General features: G+C 46.7%; 1 protein-coding gene across 1 annotated transcript in view; it reads right to left on the reverse strand.

Annotated features, from left to right (window-relative positions):
- LOC141086506 (uncharacterized) overlaps window positions 1–15,457 on the reverse strand; it is an 82,321-nt gene that overhangs the window by 26,262 nt on the left and 40,602 nt on the right. Inside the window, exon 9 of the mRNA XM_073572625.1 lies at window positions 563–625. Within this exon, the coding sequence (XP_073428726.1) occupies window positions 563–625 (63 nt within the window). The remainder of the gene's footprint in view (window positions 1–562; window positions 626–15,457) is intronic.

Consider the following 15,457-nt stretch of genomic DNA (forward strand, 5'->3'; position numbering starts at 1 on the left):
AGTGGAAGAGACCCTGATTAAAGAGAGGTGTCATTTACTGGAATTTGCTTTCCTGTTTGAATACAATCAGTGTTTTATCAGCAGGAGATTATCACTAAAGGACAAGCTGCCTCATGCATCCTAGTCCAAGCACAGCTCCAGTACTGACTAGCAGCTTTCTGTCACTGTACAATGTACACAAAAAAGATGCCAATCAGTGGTGGGTGTGGGATAATACATCACTCAACATTCCGATCTCTTCTAACTCTGCAACAGAGAAAACTGTGACTCTATCTTAACTACTGCACACAGTAAACAAAGTGACGCATCGCTGGAATCAGGGTCGCTGTCCCAACCTCATGCTGCTGTCCATTTACATAGCAAAAATGGGCTTTTAAAATCCAAATTTAATAGCACTGATGCTAAATCCTTTTTCAGTGTCAATGATATTAGTGTCCCAGTAGGACAAAATATTACAAGAGGATTGGCCTTACCTGTAGAATTGTATAATAATCATTACAAGGGGATTGGTGTTTCCTGTAGAATTTTATAATAATTGCGTATTTTAATTTCAAGTTTTCACCTTAAGTCCTGGTGGTCCAAGAACCTCTACATATTTTGCAGGAGATACAGAAGACACATCACCCTGTGTAGAAAGTGAGAATAAGATTATTAATTTATATTTTTATATTAATAATACTACTAGCTAAAAATAAATATTAATAGAGTTAATAGACTTCCAAACTTCAATCTTTAAATGGTGGTGGGTGGTGGATCAATTCACTCGACTGCTTAAAGAGGTAGTCACAGGAACACTTTCTGTTTAAGCTTTCAACTGGTTTATTAAAACCATACTGCATAATTCAGTTTAAAATTAGGTTAAAAAAAAACCTCACGGCCCTTCTGGCATAGCGAGAAAAGCAAAATAGCGTACAGTACAGTCTGTGTGACAGGGCGGATCCACAGACTCAGGGCAACAAAAACAGGGTTCAGTTCTCTTTAACATGGGCAAAGCTCTGGAGCTCTCATCTCCAGATACACCGAACAATGAATGAGTCCAAAGGCTCCACATTTACCTTCTGCAGCACACCCAGGAGTGGAAATATGGTGAACAGCCTTCCACCACTCTTCAGCTGTTAATCCCTCTCAGCACTTAGTATGCTGGAGCATTCTTTCAGGTTCATGTCACTGAGGCTAACATCCTGAGTGACACATATCTCCTCTTCATTATTTTACCTGTGACCTTCTCACAAATCCCTTCCCCCTCTGCGCAAAGTCGGGCTGGTTTGGTACCTTCAGTCACTAAACAGGGAAATCTAGACAGGTCATATGCATTACCATCTAGTTTCCCGGGCCTATGCTCCACATGGAAGCCAAAGTCCTGGAGTGCTGGAAACCACCTAGTTACCCAGGCATTCTTCCCCTTCCTTTCTCTCATTCATCTCAGGGGCGCATGGTGTGACACTAGCCTGAACTTTCTGCCTAGCAGGTAGTACCTCAGAGTGTCAATAGCCCATTTGATAGCCAAATATTCTTTCTCCACGATAGCATAATTCTTTTCACAAGAGGAGAGTTTCCTACTTAGGTATGGGTGTCTTGATCCCAGTGCTGGTTTTGACCTGCACGTCAGGGGTTAATGTCTTGAGCCCAGTGCAGGCTTTGACCTGCATGCCTGGGGTTAATTATTGTGGCCTCTCTTTGGTTCAGGGAGAGCTTCTTATAGCCCTCGGAAACTCCAATCCCCTTCAGTTATGCTTTTGCCTTTGGCCAAGTGAGTTGACTCCTGTGTGCCTGTTGATTGTCTTCTAGCTTGCTTATATGGTTTTGACCCGGTTCTGTCCCCCGTTGTGAGTTTGCCTGTTGATTCTGTACTGTATATCTGTTTCTCTGGTTTCTGACTCCTTGGCTACGTCCTGACTATCTGTTCTGTCTAGTCCTTTGGTACTGTCGTGCTATCTCGTGCTTTGACTCTGGCCTGGTCTGGTTTACATCCCTGTCTATGCACCTTGGTAACTTTTCCTGTAGTTACCCTTCTAGGAGTTCTCCTGCAGCTCCTAGCTCTCTGGAGTTTAGGCCACGCCCCCAGCAGTCACATGCTTCATTCTTCCTGTCTCTCAGAGAATGACTGTTATCTGGGTGATTTGTGATAGATTTTCTAAGATGATCCTTCTTGTACCACTCCCAAAGTTGCCATCTTCTTCAGAGTTGGTGCCCTTTAGAGTTGAGCGACTTTTGGTTTTTTAGGGTCGCGTTTCGTGTCGTGAAACCCGACTTTTCCAAAAGTCGGGTCGAGCAAGATCGTCCGATTATAGGGAAAAGTCGGGGTCGTCCCGAAACACGAAACCCAATGTAAGTCAATGGGGAATAAAAGTCGGCAGTGAGAGGAGGACAGGAAACACACCTACAGTGCCCATTTGAATGCCAAAAGCATCAATTCTTCTTTCTTAAGCTTGTCAACCTTAATTAACTTCATAATACAAGTTACGCACTGAAAAATGGGGGTTATTTGGCTAAAGTTGTGGGGGGGGAGGGCTGGCTGCAGGATTTCATGTGCCCTGGGCGAAAGAGCGCCCCTTTAACACATACCACAACTCATCATGCTCCGATACGGCAGAGAAATAGCGGTATAGTACAATGAAAAATACCTCACTTTTTACATCTCATGACGAGGCCCATCTATTTCTCCATACAGAATCATAATGTTTGAAACAGTATATGATGAGCTCCACATAATGCTACAGTATATGTTGGTCCCCATGGATGAAGCTCCACTGTCTTATGGGCCCAAATAATGCTCCAAACATAATGGGCCCCATTTCTAATGCTCTAGTGTATAATGGGCCCTGTAAATGCTGCTCCAGTGTCTGATGTCCACCTTTGGAATGTTCCAGTGTATGGTGGGCCCCATCTATCATTCTCCAGAGTATAGTGCTCCCCAAAAATTGCTGTCCCAACATTGAAAACAATCAAATAAGTCTCCTCGCTAGGGAATCCCTGTACTTGTCTGGACAGGTGCTGTAGCTTGCTTAACAGCTCGCCAGTCGTTCTCACGCCCAGTATGGATTACACGTGATTGCACAAAGGTGAGAAAGGGTACCGTATCCCCAGATAACATGTATGGATAGCGTACACATTCAAAATATATGTCTCAGGAGGCAGGCTCAGACGGTGTTAGGCCCAGTATGGATTTCACGTGATTGCACAAAGGTTAGAAAGGGTACCGTATCCCTGGATAACATGTATGGATAGCGTACACATTCAAAATATATGTCTATACAGCATGAGGCAGGCTCAGACGGTGTTAGGCCCAGTATGGATTGCACGTGATTGCACAAAGGTTAGAAAGGGTACCGTATCCCCGGATAACATGTATGGATAGCGTACACATTCAAAATATATGTCTCAGGAGGCAGGCTCAGACGGTGTTAGGCCCAGTATGGATTGCACGTGATTGCACAAAGGTTAGAATGGGTACCGTATCCCTGGATAACATGTATGGATAGCGTACACATTCAAAATATATGTCTCAGGAGGCAGGCTCAGACGGTGTTAGGCCCAGTATGGATTGCACGTGATTGCACAAAGGTTAGAAAGGGTACCGTATCCCTGGATAACATGTATGGATAGCGTACACATTCAAAATATATGTCTATACAGCATGAGGCAGGCTCAGACGGTGTTAGGCCCAGTATGGATTGCACGTGATTGCACAAAGGTTAGAAAGGGTACCGTATCCCTGGATAACATGTATGGATAGCGTACACATTCAAAATATATGTCTATACAGCATGAGGCAGGCTCAGACGGTGTTAGGCCCAGTATGGATTGCACGTGATTGCACAAAGGTTAGAAAGGGTACCGTATCCCCGGATAACATGTATGGATAGCGTACACATTCAAAATATATGTCTCAGGAGGCAGGCTCAGACGGTGTTAGGCCCAGTATGGATTGCACGTGATTGCACAAAGGTTAGAAAGGGTACCGTATCCCTGGATAACATGTATGGATAGCGTACACATTCAAAATATATGTCTCAGGAGGCAGGCTCAGACGGTGTTAGGCCCAGTATGGATTGCACGTGATTGCACAAAGGTTAGAAAGGGTACCGTATCCCTGGATAACATGTATGGATAGCGTACACATTCAAAATATATGTCTATACAGCATGAGGCAGGCTCAGACGGTGTTAGGCCCAGTATGGATTGCACGTGATTGCACAAAGGTTAGAAAGGGTACCGTATCCCTGGATAACATGTATGGATAGCGTACACATTCAAAATATATGTCTCAGGAGGCAGGCTCAGACGGTGTCAGGCACAGTATGGATTTGACGGCCCAGATTACACAGCGGAGGAGCAGGGAGAGGTAAAGATTGCAAATGCTGGGGCCCTGCCCAAGCAAGGGGGGCCCACTCGTGGGCGTCGGTACTGGCACTGGGCCCCTCATAGTACAGCGGTGTGTCTGACGGCGGGTGTGCACCACCACCGTCAGAGACACTTGATTGCACTATGAGGGACCCTGTGCCAGTGCCCGCGCCCAAGAGTCGGCCTACCCACCTGTCCAGGACAACGGCACTCGCACGGTGTCGTGAGGTAGGTGGTGACCCCGGCCATGGGGGGGGAGGCAGCACAGTTAGGGAGTTTTAGAAAGTGGCATATGTTGATGTTGGACATTCAGCTGATGCAAAAGGCGAAATAGGTGAAGTACCAGGAAGAGGTGGACCAAAGCAAGCCATTTTTCTGTCACCCTATGTGTCATCAGGGGAAGGTGGGACAAAATCCTTGGAAACCCATGCGTGGTTCATTTTAATGAAGGTAAGGCTGGTTTCACATTTGCGTTTTTTTGCGCTGGAAAAAAACGCATACGTGCGCATGCGTTTTTTCCCCTATATTTAACATGGGTGCGCATACCTGCGCGCTGGTAAGCGCATGTATGCGATTTTCATGCGCTGCGTTTTTTTGGGGTGTGCGTTTGTATTTTCCAGACGCAGCATGTTGCATTTTTTGGCCCTGCAAAAAAGCGCATGCGCACATATACGCACGTTTTGCGCTAAAAATGGCCATTATAGCCTATGGATGCGCATACATGCGCACTGGCATGCTCATGTATGCGTTTTTTTGCACATGCGTTTTTTTTTGTTAACCATGGAATTTAGGGATTTGGGTTAGAGTTAGGGTTAGTTAAGGGGGTTTAGGGTTAGGGTCAGGGTCAGGGTTAGGGTTGGGGTTAGGGTCAGGGTTAGGGTTAAGTATGGTTTGGTTAAGGGTCAGGGTCAGGGTTAGGGTTGGGGTTAGGGTCAGGGTTAGGGTTAAGTATGGTTTGGTTAAGGGTCAGGGTCAGGGTTAAGGTTGGGGTTAGGGTCAGGGTTAGGGTTAAGTATGGTTTGGTTAAGGGTCAGGGTCAGGGTTAGGGTTGGGGTTAGGGTCAGGGTTAGGGTTAAGTATGGTTTGGTTAAGGGTTAGGGTCAGGGTTAGGGTTAGGGTTAGGGTCAGGGTTAGGGTTAAGTATGGTTTGGTTAAGGGTTAGGGTCAGGGTTAGGGTTGGGGTTAGGGTCAGGGTTAGGGTTAAGTATGGTTTGGTTAAGGGTTAGGGTCAGGGTTAGGGTTAGGGTTAGGGTCAGGGTTAGGGTTAAGTATGGTTTGGTTAAGGGTTAGGGTCAGGGTTAGGGTTAGGGTTAGGGTCAGGGTTAGGGTTAGGGTTAGGGTTAGGGTCAGGGTTAGGGTTAGGGTTAGGGTTAGGGTTAGTTAGGGTTTAGGGTTTGGGTTAGGGTTAAGTATGGTTTGGTTAAGGGTTAGGGTCAGGGTTAGGGTCAGGGTTAGGGTTAGGGTTAGGGTCAGGGTTAGGGTTAGTAAAGTCATGGTTTGGGTTAGTGTGAGGGGCCACCTAATGTTGGGAAAAAACGCAAACGCGGTAAAAACGCACTAAAAACGCATACAAACGCATAAAAACGCTGCGTTTTTTTCATGCATGCTCATAAAAATGCTTGAAAAAAACGCAGCAGTTGTATGCTTTTGTATGCGTTTTTTTAATGCGTTTTTTTGCGGGAAAAACGCGCTGCAAAAAAAAGCAAGTGTGAAACTAGCCTTAGATCATCCACATTTTGGGTTGACAGACGGGTCCTTTTTTCTGTCAGGATTGATCCAGCTGCACTGAAGACTCTTTCCGATAGCACACTTGCAGCTGGGCAAGCGAGCTCCTGTAAGGCATATTGGGCCAATTCAGGCCCGGTGTCCAGTTTAGCGGCCCAATAGTCAAAGGGGAATGACCTGTGTGGGAGAACATCGATATGGGAGGAAAAGTAGTTTGTAACCATAGTTGACAACTGCTGTCTCCTGTCACTTTCCATCGATGCAGTATTACCAGTTGTGTGAGCGGTATTTGAAAAATCAGTCCACAACATTGTCATGAAACCCCTGTCTCCAACGCCACTTCTGCTGTGTGCACCACGAACACCTCTGCCAAGCTGCCCCCGGCGCGTACGGCTCGTGTGAGAACCATCACCGCTGCTGTGTGCTGGGGATGCCTCAAGCAACCGATTTACCAGAGTTGCTTGTTTATTAGCCAATATTAGGTCAAGGTTCTCCTGTGGCATGATGTTTTGTAATTTGCCTTTATAGCGTGGATCCAGGATGCTGGCCAACCAGTAGTCGTCATCGTTCATCATTTTGGCAATGCGGGGGTCCCTTTTTAGGATCCGCAAGGCATAATCTGACATGTGGGCCAATGTTCCCGGTGTCAATGATGCACTGCGAGTGCTGGTTGGAGGAGCACTTTCTGGCAAATCCACATCCCTCCAGTCACGCACAAACCCTGTACCAGACCTTGCCACGCCAACATTTTCACTTGCCCCACGAGATGCATCCTCCTCCCCTAAGTAATCATCCCCATCATCCTCCTCCTCCTCCTCTTCTTCCTCCACCTCGTCCAGGAGAGGTCCCTGAGCAGACAATGGCTGAATGTCATCAAGGATTCCCTCCTCCTCTTCCTCCTCATCAACATTGGCTGCAGACGCCTGCTCCTTAAGGTGCGTCAAAGTTTGCATGAGCAGACGCATAAGTGGGATGCTCATGCTTAGGATGGCGTCGTCTGCGCTTACCAGCCGTGTGCATTCCTCAAAACACTGAAGGACTTTACAAAGGTCTTTCAGCTTCGACCACTGCACACCTGTCAACTCCATGTCTGCTCTCAAAGTGCCTGGCCGTGTATCCTCCCACAAATGCATTATGGCCTGCCTCTGCTCGCACAGCCGCTCCACCATGTGCAGGGTGGAGTTCCACCTTGTTGCAATGTCGATAATGAGGCGGTGGTTGGGAAGGTGGAGCAATCGCTGCAGCTTCTGCATACGAACGGAGTGTACAGGCGACCGGCGGATGTGCGCGCACAGTCTTCGCACCTTCTGGAGCAGGGCTGTTAACTCCGGATAATTTTTGAGGAAGCACTGCACCACCAGGTTCAAGGTGTGAGCCAAGCAAGGTATGTGGCTGAGTTTTGAAAGGGCTATGGCTGCCACAAAATTACGGCCGTTATCACTAACTACCTTGCCTGCCTCAAGATGTACACTGCCCAGCCATGACTCAGTTTGTCGCTTCAAGTACTCGGCCAGCACCTCGGTGGTGTGTCTGTCACCCAAACACATCATCTGCAACACAGCCTGCTGACGCTTTCCACTAGCTGCTCGATAGGGGGACACATCGTGTGCAACAGTGGCAGCTGCAGATGGAGTGCTCGTACGACTGCGCTCTGTGGACGAGCTTTCGCTTCTGGAGGAGGAGGAGGAGGAGGGTCGAACGCCTACAGCCAACTGTTTCCTATACCGTGGGCTAGGCAGCACTGTCCCACCACCGCTGTCCCCTGTGGACCCTGCATCCACCACATTAACCCAGTGCGCAGTGATGGACACGTAACGGCCCTGGCCATGCCGACTGGACCATGCATCAGTTGTGAGGTGCACCTTTCCACTCACTGACTGCTTGAGTGCATGGACAATGCGGTCTTTCACATGATGGTGGAGGGCTGGGATGGCTTTGCGAGAGAAGAAGTGGCGACTGGGTAGGTCATAGCGTGGTACTGCATAGGCCATGAGTTCGCGGAAAGCTGTGCTTTCCACCAACCGAAAGGGCATCATCTCAAACGAGATTAGTTTGGCAATGTGGGCGTTCAAACCCAGTGTACGCGGATGAGAGACTGAGTACTTTCTTGACCTACTCATAGTGTCTGGGAGGGTGAGCTGGACTTGAGAGCTGCATATGGTGGAAGTAGCGGTGGACAGGGCGGACTGAGAGAGGGTTGATGATGGTGATGGAGTTGGTGTTCTTTCTGATGGCCTAGAATCAGTCTTTCGTTGATATAACAGTGGGATTCCCTGACTGCTGTGGTCTTGCAACGACACCTCAACATTTGCTGCTGTGCTAACCGGTGGGCTTACAGTGGGGGAAACAATGTAGCGTTGCTGACTACCTTCGTTGTGATCAGTGGCACTTGAGGTTTGGTGTTGTGTCCACGCTTGCAAGTGCATGCTGGTTAAATGTCTAAGCATGCAACTGGTATTCAAATTTTTCAGATTTTTCCCTCGGCTAAAGGTCTTTGCGCACTTCTTACAGATAACCTTGGCCTGATCATGAGGATTTTGTTCAAAAAAGTGCCACACTGCACTCTTCCTACTTTGGCAGACATTTTGCGGCCTAGCACGCTGTGATCTTTTGACCCTCTGGACAAGCTGTCCAGCAACTCTTTTGATGTTTGGAACCTGTCTTTGGAGTGCTCCGGGCCTGCCAGATAACAGCTGTTGCGATGTCGATGTCTGCTGTGGATGCTCCTCATCTGAGCTATTGGAAGCAGCACCCTCTTCCCCCAATGGATGCCAATCTGGGTCAACAACTGGGTCATCCATCACCTCCTCTTCTATGTCATGTGCATCTTCCTCTGTGTCACCGTGTATGGTGGTATAGTGTGCGGGAAGGGGCACCTGAGTCTCATCAGGGTCAGAATCTGGCTCTGTACACTGCGAGGACAATGTAGTGCTCTGAGTGAATGTACCAGCAGAATCATAGAATCATAGAATCGTAGAGTTGGAAGGGACCTCCTGGGCCATCTGGTCCAACCCCCTGCTCAAAGCAGGATTCGCTAAATCATCCCAGTTAGATGTCTGTCCAGCCTCTGTTTGAAGACTTCCATTGAAGGAGAACTCACCACTTCTCGTGGCAGCCTGTTCCACTCATTGATCACTCTAACTGTCAAAAAGTTTTTTCTAATATCTAATCTGTGTCTCCTCCCATTCAGCATCATCCCATTGCTTCTAGTCTTTCCTTTTGCAAATGAGAATAAAGTTGATCCTTCTACAATGTGACAGCCCTTTAGATATTTGTAGACAGCTATTAAGTCTCCTCTCAGTCTTCTCTTTTGCAAACTAAACATTCCCAAATCCTGCAACCTTTCCTCATAAGACAGGGTTTGCAGACCGGTCACCATTCTGGTCGCTCTTTTCTGAACTTGCTCCAGTTTGTTGATGTCTTTTTTAAAATGTGGTGCCCAAAATTGGACACAATATTCCAGATGAGGTCTGACCAAAGAGGAGTAGAGGGAAATAATTACTTCACGTGATCTAGACTGTATGCTTCTGTTAATACATCCTAGAATTGCATTTGCCTTTTTTGCTGCTGCATCACACTGTTGACTCATATTCAGTCTGCGATCTATTAGTATACCCAAGTCTTTTTCACATGTGCTGTCACTTAGCCCTATTCCTCCCATTCTATATATGCTTTTTTCATTTTTATTGCCCAGATGTAGTACTTTGCATTTCTCCCTGTTAAAAACCATTCTGTTAGTTGCTGCCCACTTCTCCAGTTTATTTAAATCTTTTTGAATCCTCTCTCTCTCTTCTCTAGTATTAGCTATCCCTCCTAGCTTTGTGTCATCAGCAAATTTAATCAGTTTACCCTCAATTCCTTCATCTAAATCGTTGATAAAGATGTTGAACAATACAGGGCCCAGGACAGAGCCCTGTGGTACCCCACTTGAGACATTCTTCCAACTGGATGTGCAGCCATTTACGACCACTCTTTGGGTCCGATCACTAAGCCAGTTATGAATCCACCTAACAGTTGCCTTGTCCATTCCATACTTAGTCATTTTTTCAATAAGGATTGTATGAGAGACTTTGTCAAATGCTTTGCTGAAGTCAAGATATACTATATCTACAGCATTTCCTTGATCCACCCAATCAGTAATACCATCATAGAAGGAAATTAAATTAGTCTGACATGACTTATTAGTTACAAACCCATGCTGACTCTGTTTAATCACTTCATTCTTATCCAGGTATTGACATACATGTTGTTTAATAATTTGTTCAAAGATCTTTCCTGGTATAGAAGTCAGACTCACCGGCCTATAGTTGCCTGGGTCCACCTTCTTCCCCTTTTTGAAGATAGGAACAACATTTGCTCTTCTCCAGTCTTCTGGCACTTCTCCTGTTCTCCAAGAATTTTCAAAGATTATGGAGAGGGGTTCAAAAATATCTTCTGCTATCTCCTTCAGTACTCTGGGGTGTAATTCATCTGGACCTGGAGACTTGAATACATTTAGGTTAGCTAAGTGTTTCCTCACTATCTTTCTGTTTATAGATATCCTGGATTCTTCTATTCCCTTAATAGGACTGTGAATAGCAGTTGATGTTACATTTCCTTTCTGAGAGAAAACAGATGCAAAATAGGAATTTAAAAGTTCAGCCTTCTCAACATCCTGTCTTACCATTTCATCATCATCATCCATCAGCGGCTGTGCATCAGTGCACTCCATGTCAGATTCATCTTGGCCTGGTTAATTCACCATTTCACTTGATAATCCAGGCATGGTATGTGAAAACAGCTCCATGGAGTAATCAGTAGTATGGCCTGCGTCATCCTTCAATCTTGGTTGGGGTGAAGGACACAAGGAAAGGTGTGGTTCATGAACATGAGCCTCCAATGACGACTCAGTGCTTTTACTTTTTACAACTGAAGAAGAGGAGGCGATAGAGCTGGAGGCTGAGTCAGCAATGTAAGACAAAACTTTTTCCTGATGATCTGGCTTTAAAAGCGGTTTGCCAACTCCTAGAAAACTAAGCGTTCGAGGCCTTATGTAGCCAGACGATGACGCAGGGTCAGCACCTCCTGCATTCGGTCCTATTTTGCTCTTGCCACTACCATCAGATCCACCACCAACACCATCATTACCAGCTGCCAACCCCCGCCCAATTCCACGGCCTCTTCCACCAGCCTTCCTCATTTTTGGTAGAAATGTAGACAAAATCCAACAAACTATATAGTAATGTAAAACAAGGTACAAGGTGTCTATAGGACAGGGGAGATTTAGAATTTCTGCACACACTTGTGGACAGTGGACACTTTTGGATTGTGTGAGGCCCACTGATATCTGAGCGCTATGTGACAGGCTCGATGGCACAGCTGCCTGTGACCAAAGTGACGAGAGGATAATGGAGATTTTGAATCTCTGCGCACACTTTTGGACACTGGACACTTTTGGATTGTGTGAGGCCCACTGATATCTGAGCGCTATGTGACAGGCTCGATGGCACAGCTGTGACAAAAGTGACTAGAGGATAAGGGAGATTTTGAATCTCTGCACACACTTTTGGACACTGGACACTTTTGGATTGTGTGAGGCCCAATGAATATCTGAGCGCTATGTGACAGGCTCGATGGCACAGCTATGACAAAAGTGACTAGAGGATAAGGGAGATTTTGAATTTCTGCACACACTTGTGGACTGTGGACACTTTTGGATTGTGTGAGGCCCACTGATATCTGAGCGCTATGTGACAGGCTCGATGGCACAGCTGTGACAAAAGTGACTAGAGGATAAGGGAGATTTTGAATCTCTGCACACACTTTTGGACACTGGACACTTTTGGATTGTGTGAGGCCCAATGAATATCTGAGCGCTATGTGACAGGCTCGATGGCACAGCTGTGACAAAAGTGACTAGAGGATAAGGGAGATTTTGAATTTCTGCACACACTTGTGGACAGTGGACACTTTTGGATTGTGTGAGGCCCACTGATATCTGAGCGCTATGTGACAGGCTCGATGGCACAGCTGTGACAAAAGTGACTAGAGGATAAGGGAGATTTTGAATCTCTGCACACACTTTTGGACACTGGACACTTTTGGATTGTGTGAAGCCCACTGATATCTGAGCGCTATGTGACAGGCTCGATGGCACAGCTGTGACAAAAGTGACTAGAGGATAAGGGAGATTTTGAATCTCTGCACACACTTTTGGACACTGGACAGTTTTGGATTGTGTGAGGCCCACTGATATCTGAGCGCTATGTGACAGGCTCGATGGCACAGCTGTGACAAAAGTGACTAGAGGATAAGGGAGATTTTGAATTTCTGCACACACTTGTGGACAGTGGACACTTTTGGATTGTGTGAGGCCCACTGATATCTGAGCGCTATGTGACAGGCTCGATGGCACAGCTGTGACAAAAGTGACTAGAGGATAAGGGAGATTTTGAATCTCTGCACACACTTTTGGACACTGGACACTTTTGGATTGTGTGAGGCCCACTGATATCTGAGCGCTATGTGACAGGCTCGATGGCACAGCTGTGACAAAAGTGACTAGAGGATAAGGGAGATTTTGAATTTCTGCACACACTTGTGGACAGTGGACACTTTTGGATTGTGTGAGGCCCACTGATATCTGAGCGCTATGTGACAGGCTCGATGGCACAGCTGTGACAAAAGTGACTAGAGGATAAGGGAGATTTTGAATCTCTGCACACACTTTTGGACACTGGACACTTTTGGATTGTGTGAGGCCCAATGAATATCTGAGCGCTATGTGACAGGCTCGATGGCACAGCTGTGACAAAAGTGACTAGAGGATAAGGGAGATTTTGAATCTCTGCACACACTTTTGGACACTGGACACTTTTGGATTGTGTGAGGCCCACTGATATCTGAGCGCTATGTGACAGGCTCGATGGCACAGCTGTGACAAAAGTGACTAGAGGATAAGGGAGATTTTGAATCTCTGCACACACTTTTGGACACTGGACACTTTTGGATTGTGTGAGGCCCAATGAATATCTGAGCGCTATGTGACAGGCACGATGGCACAGCTGTGACCAAAGTGACTAGAGGATAAGGGAGATTTTGAATTTCTGCACACACTTGTGGACAGTGGACACTTTTGGATTGTGTGAGGCCCACTGATATCTGAGCGCTATGTGACAGGCTCGATGGCACAGCTGTGACAAAAGTGACTAGAGGATAAGGGAGATTTTGAATCTCTGCACACACTTTTGGACACTGGACACTTTTGGATTGTGTGAGGCCCAATGAATATCTGAGCGCTATGTGACAGGCTCGATGGCACAGCTGTGACAAAAGTGACTAGAGGATAAGGGAGATTTTGAATTTCTGCACACACTTGTGGACAGTGGACACTTTTGGATTGTGTGAGGCCCAATGAATATCTGAGCGCTATGTGACAGGCTCGATGGCACAGCTGTGACCAAAGTGACTAGAGGATAAGGGAGATTTTGAATCTCTGCACACACTTTTGGACACTGGACACTTTTGGATTGTGTGAGGCCCAATGAATATCTGAGCGCTATGTGACAGGCTCGATGGCACAGCTGTGACAAAAGTGACTAGAGGATAAGGGAGATTTTGAATTTCTGCACACACTTGTGGACAGTGGACACTTTTGGATTGTGTGAGGCCCAATGAATATCTGAGCGCTATGTGACAGGCTCGATGGCACAGCTGTGACAAAAGTGACTAGAGGATAAGGGAGATTTTGAATTTCTGCACACACTTGTGGACAGTGGACACTTTTGGATTGTGTGAGGCCCACTGATATCTGAGCGCTATGTGACAGGCTCGATGGCACAGCTGTGACAAAAGTGACTAGAGGATAAGGGAGATTTTGAATCTCTGCACACACTTTTGGACACTGGACACTTTTGGATTGTGTGAGGCCCAATGAATATCTGAGCGCTATGTGACAGGCTCGATGGCACAGCTGTGACAAAAGTGACTAGAGGATAAGGGAGATTTTGAATTTCTGCACACACTTGTGGACAGTGGACACTTTTGGATTGTGTGAGGCCCACTGATATCTGAGCGCTATGTGACAGGCTCGATGGCACAGCTGTGACAAAAGTGACTAGAGGATAAGGGAGATTGGATTGCTTTTAAAAAAGCAGTTTGCGGAGCAGTGGGTAAACAGCAATGCAGGAATGTCAGGAAGCCTTAGAAGGCAGCCCAACAACCAACACCACTGATACACCACTATATAGCCTCCCCTTGCACTGCACACACAGTGACTGGTGTGTTGTGCAGGCCAAATTGCTAGCAGCAGAAGCAGTTTTTTTTTCTTCTCAGCAGGACAAAAAAAAAAATTGGGATTGCTTTTAAAAAAGCAGTTTGCGGAGCAGTGGGTAAACAGCAATGCAGGAATGTCAGGAAGCCTTAGAAGGCAGCCCAACAACCAACACCACTGATACACCACTATATAGCCTCCCCTTGCACTGCACACACAGTGACTGGTGTGTTGTGCAGACCAAATCACTAGCAGCAGAAGCAGTTTTTTTGTCTTCTTCCCTGCCTAACGCTCTCCCTACAGAATCAGCAGCAACCTCTCCCTATACTAAGATCGGCAGAAGTAAGATGGCGGTCGGCGTGCACGCCCTTTTATACCCCCTGTGACGCCCACCAAAGCAAGCCAATCACTTGCATGCCCTTCTGAAAGATGGTGGTGACCCGTGCCTATGTCATCACGTTGCCCACAGTGTCCGTGGATCCTGATTGGCTGAAAAAGAGCGCAAAACAAACTTTTGAAACGCGACTTTGGCGCGTAAGTGGCCGACCTCATCCTAGGGTCGGGTTTCGTTTCATGAAACCCGACTTTGCCAAAAGTCGGTGACTTTTGAATTTTTTCGACCCGTTTCGCTCAACTCTAGTGCCCTTGTTTTTACAACAGGTGGTTCGGTTGCATAGGATTCCTGTGAACATTGTGTCGGACAGAGGAGTCCAGTTTGTTTCCTGATTTTGGAGAGCTTTTTGTTCCAAACTGGGAATTCAGTTATCGTTCTCCTCTGCATTTCATCCTCAGACCAATGGGCAGACTAAGAGAACAAACCAGACTTTGGAGTCCTATTTGAGATGTTTTATATCTGCTGATCAGGATGACTGGGTCTCATTTTTGTCCTTGGCCGAATTTGCGCTAAACAATAGAGCTAGTTCTGCCACTTTGATGTTGCCCTGTTTCTGTAACTTTGGGTTTTATCCTCGATTTTCTTCAGGGCAAGTGGAATCTTGGACCTGCCCAAGTGTGGACACTGTGGTAGAGAGAATGCAGCAGATTTGGGACCAAGTGGTGGATAAGTTGTCCCTCTCTCAGGAAAAGGCCCAATGGTTTTCCAACCGGCATGGGACCATTGGTCCCCGGTTTAAAGTG

The sequence above is a fragment of the Dendrobates tinctorius genome, unplaced genomic scaffold (assembly GCF_039654945.1).
Source record: "Dendrobates tinctorius isolate UK_male_01 unplaced genomic scaffold, ASM3965494v1 ptg000032l, whole genome shotgun sequence".
Taxonomy (NCBI): domain Eukaryota; kingdom Metazoa; phylum Chordata; class Amphibia; order Anura; family Dendrobatidae; genus Dendrobates; species Dendrobates tinctorius.